Below are 13,080 nucleotides of genomic sequence, written 5' to 3' on the forward strand. Positions count from 1 at the left end.
TAAAAAACAAACAAACAAACAAAAAATCGCACTAAGTTGGCAACACTCACACACCGTGTTGGTGTGTGAGTGCGCCCCCTTGAGGTGAGGCAGAGTACTGTTTGTCTCACCTGCTGACTTTTCTCTGCGCTTTATTGTACGATAAACGGGAATATTTCTCTCACAAATACATTAAATACATTACACAGACTGTAGAGAGTCATGGTGTATAACAAATATTTCTGTAAAGTTCATATTGGCAGTATGCTGAGGAACAGGCCTCACCTGCCTCCTCTGACCGCACGTCACTGTTAATTATAATAAATACAGTAAGAAACACTGCTCATATGTTCACACAGTTTCGTTTTCGTTTCCAAACTGTCTCTGACTCAGTGGGCGTGTCATTTTTCATTTCAGGGTGTTTCAAAGTTTTGTTTTCCTTTCCTCACAACACAGTCTGCATAACAAACCCATCAAGTTTCGTTTCTGGCAGCTGAGTCATGATAAGCAACTGATCTCTGCAGAGCGGCATTAACCAAGATGTTCGCGTGGGGAGAGGACTACCGGCAGAGCTTTCGACTGAAAAAGGGCTCAAATGTCCCAACCGGTGATGGAGTTCAGCTTTTAAACTTCAGTTTCCACATCGCAGATCTGTCTGCAGGTCGCAGAGTGCTCGCCTTCATCAAGGCGAATGGAGAAGTTTCCATCATCCGGACAAATGAGAACGCAGATGGGAGAAGAGTGAGAGGAAAACAGAGTGAGCATCTGTGTTTAATGTGATCTCTTACGAGAAATTAAGCTTTAATTTTAAACCTTTAAGTTGTGTTTCTATGCTTTGTGTAATTGCAGAGTTTGTGGAATGTAAAGAGAAGATTGAGGCTGTGAGTTGTAGTGATGATGAAGTAACTCTGCTCTCTGAGAGAGGCACAGTTTTCTGCGTGGACACAGCAAACAGTCCTTATACACCCAGGTCAGGATTAATCTCGCTATCTTTTCATCATAACCCACTTTGATAGCCGTAGAACAAGTGTTTTAAAACTGGTTTCTGTTGTTTTAGGCCTCCAAAAGCTTTGTGTAACATCCCAGTAGCTCAGGTTGCGTGTGGAAGTCAGCATACCCTTGCATTGACCAAAGGTAAAATAAAATAACATACTGATAAACAGGTGTTAAAACATGACACAAGCTATCTTAAAGTCCAGCTACACCTGGATTTGTCATAATAATGCATTTATAATATAAAAGATGATGAAACATTATGAGGCCAGAGTGTTGGAAAAGTGTGATTTTGTGCTGCAGGTGGTCAGGTCTACACATGGGGCCAGGATTCTAGAGGCCAGCTGGGTCTGGGGAACAGAAATGCTCAAGTCACTTCACCCCAACAGCTCCGATCCCTGTCGGCCATCCCTCTGGTTCAGATCACAGCAGGAGGAGAGCAGAGCTTCGCCCTGTCTGTGTCTGGAGGAGTGCTCGGTTGGGGCAGAAACGACCGTGGACAGCTCGGACTGGGAGACACAGAAGGTAAAGCAATGAAACCACAAACAGTTCAATGCTCAGGTTTCTTTTCTATGCATGGCTCCTGAACCTTAATGTCATATTTTTCCTACAGACAGACATACACCTGCTCCTATTCATTATCTGAACATGAAGAAAACTGTTAATATTTCCTGTGGAAAAGATCACGCAGCATTTTTAACAAAGGTTTGTCAACAGAGTCAGTGAGTGAATTTTACAATTCATGCTTTTCTTATAAAAAAATATAACTTTTAAAATATTCAGAGATGTCAGTTAATATGTATGAGCACCTATAAACAATTTTATCAGATTGCATGCTCTCGTCCTCATTAGTGCAAATTTTACAGTAAAACTGCCTCAGAACAAAATATTCTTTCACCTATTATCCATTCAGAGCAGGCAAAGGCTCGGTTTAAGTTATAGGATTTTTATTTAAAGTTAAAAGAAAATGAGGACAAATAAGACAATAACAAGACTCAGAACACATACACACTCATGTCCAAAGACAGAAAATTGTATCTCCAACATCAAAACTGCTGATCAAAGTTTAATAATGTTGTATTTTTACAGAAAATTATACTTTTTTTTCCTTTCCATGGACATGGGGAATCTTGTGTTTTCATAGAAAGATTATTTGATTTAACTGAAGTAAAGATCAGCTAACTTTAAGGACAATTTTGTCTTAATCCAGAATGAGTTCATTGTAATTGGATGCAAGAGACATATTTAGCTTTAGGTCTCTTTGTTATTATCTACAGATAACTAGATGGATTGAAAGGTTTGTTTTTCAATTTCATTTAAAGAATTCTATGTGCTTTAGTTATGCAGTCTGACTTATTCTAGAGATCTTGCCAGGTGGAAGTTTCTTAATCCATCGTTTTAAGTTCATATTTCTGGATTCCAAACCGAAGTTTTCCTGCTTTCAGGATGGTGCAGTGTTTACATGTGGCTCTGGTGAATACGGGCAGCTTGGACACAACTCGTTACAAGATGAACTCCGTCCTCGGCTTGTTGCAGAGCTGTGGGGGGCAAAGGTCATCAAGACGGCATGTGGAAGGTAGTGGAACTTTGTTCTTTAGAGCACTGCTTTGCTGTGCATATGGATTTTAAATCAGTCCACCAGACTAATTCTGAGTCTCAAGTTCATTCAAAATGTTAAAGAGAAAGAAAATAATTGCCACAGTGTGTGAAGATGGAAGGACCCAAACGCAAGCTGATGCAGGAGGCAGGTACCACAGCAGGATAACCAAGGGCATGACTAAAACTACCAAATCTGTTAGGCTGGTTAGCTCAGTTGGCATGAGCTCCCATGTAGGAGACCAGAGTTCAATTCCCACAGAAGCGAATATTAACACCTTCCAGTTGGGTCTGTAGGCAAGACTTTTAATGCTACTGCCTACCTACTGTAAGTCGCTTTGGAAAAAAGTGTCTGCTAAATGACTGTAATGTAACATAAATTAAGAAAAAAATAGATATATGGACTAAGGCAAGGGGTTCAATAAAAAGATAAATAAATAAAAACTGGAACATGGAAGACTGACAACAAGGAAGTGGACAGGTGAAACAAAATCCAAGAGGTGTAAATACAAGGGGAACTTATCATCAATGATGACCAGGCGTGGCAATGTGTAAACAGAAACCAGGAGAACAGAAAGTAAAGTTACCTGACAACACGAAAGGGAAACTTCTACTCAATAAAACGGGAAGCAAGCTAGATGAAGATACAATCAGAACTTAAAACCAAAAGACAAACCCAACTATAACCCAACAGACCACAGATCACCAGCTTTTCAATGATGCAGAGCTCCATCAAGAATTTAGAGAATGCTCCTTTAGCTATAGTAGAGAGAAATAACCATTTAGGAAATGTGTTTGTTACCATCAAAAATAGTGTTTTTATGCTCTTATTATTTCTCCATCAGATATCACACGTTAGTGCTGACTGACTCCATGAAAGTTTACTCATTTGGGTGTAATGAACAAGAGCAGCTGGGACGTGGAGAGGAGAGTCATCCGTCTGTGCCACTACCTGTCCAGATGCCACAGAGTAAATACAATTACACTTATATACTAGATGGATATGGGTGAACTAAGGATAAGCATCAGCTGGTTACACTACTTGTGAAATGTTTGCTAAATCTGATAATTAGAAATTTAAATATTTTAAGAACGCCTAAGAAAATATTTATGCATTTATACACCACTTAACATGTTGAGATTATTTTCACGTCTGGAATTCAGAAAATCTAAAAGCACAACTAATGAATTAAAAAAAATATTGATATCTTTCTTACGTTGTTACCTTAGGTGCCTCAAATGGTCAGATAATTGAGAATATCTATGCAGAAGGAGACAGTTCTTTCGCAACATGCGTGCCTAACGAGGTAGTGTAAAAATATTATTGTGGGAGGTGTGAGTTGTTTCTATGAATCCAACATAGACATTGTTGTTTTATTCACAGGACACTCACAAAGGATCGAACAGTGGCACAAAGAACAAGGCAACCCTGCAGCCGATTGAAAATATGATTGACAAGTGGAGTTCTGAATGCGGTTCAAAGGCATGGAAAGAGACAAAGCAGTAAGTGTACTCCAGTGGTGGCTGTTCTTATTCTGGATGAAATTGGTTTTCTAAGCAGATTATTTTAAATGCAGTCAACAATCTGACCTGAAAGCTATTCGCATTGCACTCTAAGTGTTATTAACTTAGATCATGAAACCTTCACAGGAAAATTCATAAGATGTTTTCCTCTGCATCCTTCCTGAATCAAAGCTTCCTCGACTACAGGTAAGCAGCACATACTAACAGAAAGATTACCACTTCTTCTTATCTCCTGGAATATTGGGAATAATGTAATGTTATTCCTCTTAGAAATGACAAGCATTTCCAGACTTCACCAAACTACTCCGGCTTGGATCTGTCACTCGCAAAAAGGACTTTTAAGAAACTGGTGAAGAAAGATGATGTTTTAGCAGAGGTATGAGCATGAACTAACACGTAGACTTACACAACATTTAAGATGTATTCACCCACTGTTGATGATTTATGACGTATCTACAGGTGGAAGCTGCTGTTGTGCAGCTGCTTTCCTCTCTTGATAAGAGACCAGTGGGAGTCGAAGGGTTGAGAGTCTTTCTGATTCTCAATGAGCTGCTTTGTGTGATGCAGAAGGAACGAAAACAGAGCACAAAGCTTGTTGAGGAAATTGCTGCCACGGTACAAAAACTCCCTGCTGAAAGCCTTCAGACTTTAGGTACTGTAACAAGCTGCATTTCTCATAATCCGTCAGTGTGATGATGTCTCTGTATACAGTAGCTTAGTGCATCAACCAAACGGCTTTATTGGTTTTAAGATTGTTAGTTGTTAATAAGGTACTGAATGTAAGAAAAAATGTGTTTGTTGTATAAATGTGCAATAAGAAGGTAAAATACATTCACTAGTAATCAAGCTTTCAGCTCATGTAAATATTTCCACTTCTGGTGAGCAGCACAATAAAACACACAAGAGTTTATGTTGATGTAACTTATTGTAATTAAGATTTTTATAATAAATAAAGAAAGAAAGAAAGAAAGAAAGAAAGAAAGAAAGAAAGAAAGAAAGAAAGAAAGAAAGAAAGAAAGAAAGAAAGAAAGAAAGAAAGAAAGAAAGAAAGTGGTTGACATAAAAAAAAGTTAAACCATTTAAGTTTACAAAAATTAAAATTAAAAAAGCTCTGATTTTTCTAAAATGGCAAAATAATATTCCATTAAAAAATTTTTTACAGTTTTTTTTCTGAGTAAACTAAATGTTTTCTATAAAAAGAAGTTATACTTTTCTGAATTGTACTGATTGTTTTTTTTTTTTTTTTTTTAACACAAAGTAAAGCTTGCATAATATGGACAAGAAATAGGTTATGTTTTAGCTTCACTGGACTATTTATCATTTTGCTTTAGACCTTTAACTTGACAGTGAAATTAAAAAGACAACTGAGCCAGTGCTTGTTGCTTTATAAGTTTGCTTTCCATCATAGTCTTTATGGAGTTTGTGCAGTTCCAGATACCGCACTTCAACATTCCTCATTTTTCTATGTCACTCCAACACCTTTCATTAGTAATTTATACTCATTTTCAACTGTTATTCTAAAAGTACAAACCAGGGTTGTTATTCTCGCACAGTATGTAGTGTGCACAAATCATAGTCGTACATAGTTCTTAGGCAGATAATAATAATAATAATAATTATTTTATTTTTATAACCCTTTTAAAAAAGTGTTTAGCAAAAGATAAAATATTTCTGAAACAAACTAAATCAAAGCATTACACCACAAATACAGAAATATAATGAAAAATAGCAGGAAAAAAGAAATAATTAAGTCATTAAAATATTTTTCAAGTGAATGCAACATGCTTCCATGAAACTCACCTATTCCCTTCTAAAGTTATAAAAAAAAAAGTTTAATTGGGGCATCTGTTTAAATGATTCCATTTAAATACAAGAAATATAAATAAACTTTTTATTCTGATATAGACCTCCAAGTTCACATTCTTGGTGTCAGGTTATGAAATGCTCTCTCGTTAACGTAGGAAACTGGTGGTCGTCATTGTTGCCGTCCACGATGGTGAAGCATGTGAATGTGTGGAAAACAGCTCTCTCAGCATTCATGTCGTTTGTGCCGATTCCTCGCAACTCAGTCAGAAACATCCTTCTAATCCTCCAGAATATGCACAATGTTAGTATCAATCCCACACCTAATCCTTCTCACATTTTCCACAAAATCATCTTTAATAGGTGATTGTTTTCTGCCAGTCTTTCATCTAATGAACATGAACTGTTTTAAAGGCCAACAGGAAGACAGAAATACCTGAAAAGACTTTTTGCTGCGAGATGAACCAGCAGTTTCTTCAAGATGATCTGCAGCTCTGGCGTTCAATGTTGAAAATGAATGGAAACAAACAGAAAAAGGCAGGTTATCCCTGCTTTTCTCCAGCTGTTGTTGTTGTTTTTTCTTTGTTTTGTTCTTTTGCATTCACACATTTTAGTAATTTCTTTTTTTTACTTTTTAAGGGTGTGAATGATGCACCTCTCATGCTGTGCAGCTTCGCATTTCTGATGGATCTGCACTCAAAGTTAGTGGTTTTTGGCACCAATGCACTATGGACTCAGGTAACTGAAACACAAACTTAATTTTACTCATATTTATGTTTTGTCTTGTTAATTTAATTTAATGTACATGTATTTCAGTATTTTAGGCCTGCAAAAAACATCTTTGTTTAGTCTTCCTGCAAACATGTGCTAATTTGTGCAATAGTAGGGGTTTCATCATCTCAGCTTTTGTTTCAAAATCCTTCACAATTCTTACTTATTTCGGTTGTATTGGTTTGTTTTTTGTGTTTTTAAACTGTGCACATTGTTACAGGATTGTCACAATATTTCTCTACTGCATTTAAAAGAGACAAACAGTAAAAAATAACTATACTGACCCTGCAAGTGCAGTTTGGACCTGAACAACTCTGAAACCTGAACAATTTGTGAAATGTAAATGGTTTTGGTCTGAATATATCAAACAATGTGTAACAGGGAAAGGGGTCAGTACAGATACCTGCTGTTGGACCCAACTGTGTAGAGCTACAACGTTTAGGCATTTTTCAGCTCATTGTGTCACTTCTTTTTCACTGTTTACTATTACAGTTGTAAAAATACACATTTAGCTCCAAGCTATGACATTAAGGTTAATCTGAATAAAACAAAATAATGCTCAACAGATGCAGAATTAGTAAACAGGGAATTATTTTTCCATCTGCTGCAACAAATTCAGAAGGTAATAGTTTGTGGGGTAATTGTGTTGTGTAATACTTTGTTTGATTCTCACTTAGTGTGTGACCTTCAATAATAAAATTCCACTACAATTGTCAGTAGAATTAACAAACTTCATTAATTATACACACAGATAATTAAGAATATGTTGATTTTTTTTTATTGTTTCATAGAGAGAGCATCAGAATACAAAGATGGTTTTCATGTGGCCTTATGGATGGGTTCCCCAGTCAGATCCTACTTATTTTGAGCTGAGGCTGAGGAGAGCATCACTTTTGGAGGACACCTTCATACAGCTGTCTGATGCTCTCAGTCAGTCTGACTTCAAGAAACCACTAGTGGTGAGTATCTGATTGTGTCCAGATGGGTAAAATTTAGCCAGGCCACAAATGTCTGCTGCTATCTATGAATATTTAACTCTTTATGTCTCAGGTCTATTTTGATGGAGACACAAAAGTCACAGCTGTCTACAAGAAAGACTTTTTTCACCATTTGTTTCACAACTTTTTGTCAACTAAATCTGGGATGTTTATGCTCAACGACTCCAAAACACTGGCTTGGTTCTCCTCCAGAGTAAGTCAGATTATTTCTGAATTACTGGATTTCCTGCCAGACATGACAAGTTATGATGGAATTTTATGTCATTTCAGGTATTTATTGTGGTTTTCTGTTGTTCATACAGGCAACAGAAGAGGACCGAACAAACTTCTTCCTGCTTGGGTTTTTGTGTGGGTTGGCTTTGTACAACACCTCTATCATACACCTTTCGTTCCCTCTTGCTCTCTTCAAGAAGCTGCTGGATGTGGAACCGACACTGGAAGACATGTTGGAGTTCAGTCCTGTTGTTGGACGGTAAGAATTTCTATTTATTAGAAACTTATTCAGTAATTATAAAGATCAGAATATATATTCCACTAAAAACAATCACTGCTCATGCAGAATAACATGTTTTGTTCATTTTTAAGGAGTCTACAGTACATCATAAACTATGAAGATGATGACCTAGAAAACGAGTACATGGACTTTTCGGTTGGTTTTAAAAGATGACAAGCTATTAGTCTAATAAGAGCATAATGTTTCAAAGCTCACATTCACATCATCATTACTCTTTTCAGATTGACTGGGATAAAGCAGAGGTTGAACTTGATCCCCAAAATCCAAAAAAGCCGGTCACAAGCCAAAATAAGTAAGTCTGAAAAAGGACTGCTCCAGAATAGCTGGACATTTTCTGTTTTTCCCATGACACAAAAAAATCAAAACACTAAATTCTAAAACTTATATTACTGTGTAAATTCTACATATCCTGAGACAAAATGTAAACTGAGGAAAAAGTGGTAATATATATATATATATATATATATATATATATATATATATATATATATATATATGTATATATATATATATATACAGCCACATGTGACATAAAAATGCTACAGCAAGGTGAAGAAAAAAATACAAGTGTATTAGAAAGACAAACATTAAAAAAGATCAAATTGATTACATAAAAACAGAAAGAAATAAAGCTCAGCTAAAAAATAAAGTTAAGATTTCAACGTAAAAGAACTAGATGCAGATCTGGACTTCTAAATAAAAACTAGTGAAATGCAGCAGAGAACAGGTGCGTCTTTAACTTGGAGTGTTTCAGCTGATCTGAGGCTTTCTGGGAGTTTGTTCCAGACATGTGGAGCATAGAAGCTGAATGCAGCTTCTCCATGTCTGGTTCTGACTCTGGGAACTGATAAGAAACATGATCCAGATGACCTGAGGGTTCTGGTAGGATCATACTGGGTCAAGAGGTCACTGATGTATTTTGGTCCTAAACCATTCAGAGCTTTATAGACCAGCAGCAGAACTTTAAAGTCTATTTTCTGACAAACAGGCAGCCAGTGTAAAGTCCTCAGCGCTGGACTGATGTGATCCTCTTTCTTGGTCTCAGTGAGGACTCGAGCAGCAGAGTTCTGAATAAGCTGCAGGTGTGCAATGATTTTTTAGGTAGAACCTGTAGAAACACTGTTACAATAGTCAAGCCGACTAAGTTCATAATGACTGGAAACCTAACCAGGCAATAATGCTGGGAAATGTAAAAGTTCTCAGTATTTTCACTTTACTTCTGGGGCCACAAAAACTTATAGAATGATAAGCTGATAACGAAGTAACAGAAAACTACTGTTATTCAAGAGCTTTAGTTAATGATGTTTAAGCGAGTACTTAAAAGGAATTGTTAGATTTGGGTCTATTGTCTAGCTGGTGAATCTGAACCACTCACCAGGAAAGAGGTAAGCACTGGTGATTCCCAAATATTTACTCATCATTAAGGAATCCTTCATTAATAACTTACGTAATAAGTATTTGATGAGAAGTTTGTTTTCAATGATTAATTAGCAGTCAGTCTCGGGTAAAGTTTCTAGTCATGTTATGATTAACTGACCATTAAGTAATCATTAAATAATCATTAGCTAATTGTCAGATTTCACAAGAATGAAAAGCTTTGGTAATCATTAATGAACAATTAGGCCTGGATTCGTTCCTCAGTAGTTTCTCAATAGTTACTGAGAAACTAAACCTATTTTTGTGACCCCCTATTGTAAAGTTTTAAAGATGCCCATTCTTTGGAACTGCTAAAGCCTCTGATAACATTATGACCCAAAATACTGATTTCCACCTGCACACAGTACATTGAAATGTTGGCTGATTGTAAACTTCTGTTAAAAGGGAGGAGTTTGTGGATGCCTACATCAACTATGTCTTCAACACATCAGTGGAGAAAACATTTCAGGAGTTCAAGCGAGGCTTCTTTCAGGTGTGTGACCAAGATCTGGTGAAGCTGTTTCAGCCTGAGGAGCTGCGAGAAGTCCTGGTGGGCCAAGATGTCTACGAATGGGCAAAGCTCAAGCAGGTACATCCAACGAAGACCCCTCCTGTTGCAGTTTCTGCTGCTGAGATGTAATGTCATTGTAACACACTGCTTCACTGTGCACAGAACACACTGTATGATGGGAGTTTCTATCTCGGACACCCCACCGTGCAAATGTTTTGGGAGGTTTTTGAAGAACTGACTGAAGATCAGAAGAAAGACTTTCTGTGTAAGTACAGTCTCACATAATAACTATGAATTGCTGAACCACCTTCAGACTTATGCAGTAGCCTTACTGGTCGTCATCAACACGTCCGCTGATTCTGCAGCAGGGTTGTAAAAATGTACTTTCAGTGAGAATTAAGACGATGCTTTTGGTGAACACGATTGGATTTTTGTTTTGTTGTTTTTTTTAAATCATATTTTATATGTCTGTGTGCATGTCTCGTGGACTTGTGGCTAATGGGGGAAGTGGGAGGCGGAGGGGCTCGATGGGTAAAGTGTGATGTGGTTTTATTTTTCATCATTGTTTTTATTCTATGCCATTTCTGTTTTCTGTTTTTATGTAAAGCATTTAAGGTTTTTAAACTCTATTATGAAAAGAGATTTAGAAATAGAGCTTGATTGAATGTCTTATCATCATCTTCCTTCGCAACAGCAGCTGAACACATGACCACCAGGTGATGTTCAAAACTCTGAGCTGGTTGGTGTCCCAGCATTAAACTGATCTAGTCCCACAACATTTAAACCCAGTTGAAGCCTTGTTTATTTTCTTTTTCAGCCATGCTGTTGTGGATTTGCTGCTGTGTTTGGCATCATTGTAATATTGCATGAGCCAGTTCTACTCGAGTTTTAGCTGTCAGACAGATGACCATACAGTGGAGTTCATGAAATCCTGCTGCTGTGCGTTCTGTCCAAACATCTCCACTTTGGTCTGGTCTGTCCAAAGGACCTTGTTCTAGAAGTTTTGTGGTTTGTTCAGATTCCATTTTGCTATCCTGTGCTTGTTGCCTCGTTCTTTTAGAGAGAAGAATTTAATTTTTTATTTCTTTTATTTTGTTCTTTTTCTTTTCTTTTTTTTTTTTTTTTTTTGCAATTCTTCCAGACAAGGCAAATTTGTTTTCTTGTTTTTTTTTTTTTGTTGTTGTTGTTTTGTTTTTTTTTTAAAGGCTCTTTCAGAGGCTCTTGGGTTGTTTTGCAGTTTGTCTGAGCATTGTACGACTCTGTCCTTGAGCTGAACTTACTGGAATGATGTTCACTCCTGGGGAGATTAGCAGCTGTCTCGATTCTTTACAATTTGTGAATAGTCTTTTCACTGTAGAAAGATGAACTCCAAAAAGTTTGGAAATGGCCTTATAACCCTTACCAGCAACAAAATTCTATTTTCTTAGATGAATGCTTTATTTTCTACAAGTAAGTTAAGATTATTAGCAACACCTAGCTGCTAATTATCACCTTAATTCCTTTGGAATAAGGAAAGGGGAATGTTTTCCACACTCTTCTGTATTTTAGATTGTTTTTTTTTCAGTTTTTTTTTTTTGTCAATGCCAGTTAAGATTAGACATAAAATTAGTCATCTTAATTTATCCAGCTGCATGAATATATTCAGCAAAGATCCAAATCAGGTGTTGCTGTCTCACAGATTATTTGAAAGAGTGACCGTTTTCTTCCTGCTGTTTTTCAGGGTTCGTGACTGGATCTCGAAGGGCCCCTGTTCTCGGCATGAGCAAAATGAGGATGAAAGTTCGAGAGAAACTAGTTTTAAGCGGCTCCCACGATCAGCACTTCCCCGAGTCCCTGACATGTCACTTTATTATGGAACTACCTGTTTACTCAACCAAGGAGATAATGAGAGACAGACTGATGGCGGCTCTGAACCCAGAAAGCGGATTCTGGAAGTGAGAATGAAGAAGCTATTGTATATATGTCATTCTGTATATGTCAAAACACTGTCTATCAAACACCAAAAAAAAAAAGAAACTTCCCATTACTGACACAAGCTGAAGTCACCTTATGTTTCTGTGTTGCTTTTTTCTTTCAGCTTCAAGTGATTATTTAAAATTATGTTTATTTTATGTGTTCTCAGGGAAAGAAAAACATTATTGTTATGTGATAAGAATAATTTATATACTAGTTTATTTTACACAGCTAACTGAGTTTAATACATTCCAGCTATGTTATTACATGACGTTTTTGTAAGACATATTTTATTAAAAGAAAGGTTTGGTTATTCTGTATATTTTAGGGGTTCTTCTTTAGTTTGGTTTATGTAATTTAGTACGTTACACATTAGCCTACAAACATCTCATTCTCTTAAATAATGTTTTGAAACTTGTTTAAGCACTGAAAATATGGTGTGTCAAGAATCCCTCCATGCTGCACTCTGAGATTTCCTTCAAACCATTTAATGTAAACATGATACTCAAGTTAAGCACATATTTTATATTTTAAAACAAATTTTGTCCAAAAATTTGAAAGATATGAAAGATTGTTACTGTCTGTATATTATTTTTATGTGATGGAGATGAAGGAGTAAAATGTCACTGTCTGAAACTGTGTCATTCCGGATATGGCCGCTAGATGGCGTCAAAGTGAAATAAACTCAATGACCTCTGTGGAACAAAAACAACACATTTTATCTTTTTCTTAACTTGAAATGTGAATTATGAAGTTTAATTATAGTCGACAAAACCTAAAAAAGCACCCCCCAACCCTCCATATATATATATACATACATACATACATACATTCATACATACATACATACATACATACATATATGTTTAAGAAGAAAAATAAAACGGCAGGTTATGAGTCTAAAACTAAGTCTAATCGACTCAAAAGGACATTATCTTGGAACTAATAAAGATGTACAGAGATATGTGAACAACACCATGTTAGTATTGTAAGAAGTACAAGATTTCTTTGATTTACAATCA

The 13,080-nt window shown here is 36.5% G+C and overlaps 1 protein-coding gene across 1 annotated transcript; it reads left to right on the forward strand.

Moving 5' to 3' along the window:
* Positions 1 to 457: 457 nt before the first annotated feature.
* LOC121647036 (probable E3 ubiquitin-protein ligase HERC3) lies at positions 458 to 12,764 on the forward strand. Its single transcript, XM_041996171.1, has 23 exons — positions 458 to 736; positions 829 to 949; positions 1,037 to 1,113; positions 1,276 to 1,497; positions 1,586 to 1,677; positions 2,418 to 2,548; positions 3,414 to 3,538; positions 3,799 to 3,875; positions 3,953 to 4,071; positions 4,219 to 4,278; positions 4,363 to 4,468; positions 4,552 to 4,744; positions 6,054 to 6,199; positions 6,310 to 6,432; positions 6,535 to 6,633; positions 7,458 to 7,625; positions 7,717 to 7,857; positions 7,967 to 8,136; positions 8,250 to 8,313; positions 8,400 to 8,470; positions 10,000 to 10,183; positions 10,268 to 10,370; positions 11,826 to 12,764. The coding sequence occupies exons 1-23, from the start codon at positions 520 to 522 to the stop codon at positions 12,041 to 12,043; spliced, it is 3,027 nt and encodes a 1,008-aa protein (XP_041852105.1). The 5' UTR covers positions 458 to 519; the 3' UTR covers positions 12,044 to 12,764.
* The last annotated feature ends 316 nt before the right edge of the window (positions 12,765 to 13,080 follow it).

This window comes from Melanotaenia boesemani, chromosome 10 (assembly GCF_017639745.1).
Source record: "Melanotaenia boesemani isolate fMelBoe1 chromosome 10, fMelBoe1.pri, whole genome shotgun sequence".
NCBI lineage: Eukaryota > Metazoa > Chordata > Actinopteri > Atheriniformes > Melanotaeniidae > Melanotaenia > Melanotaenia boesemani.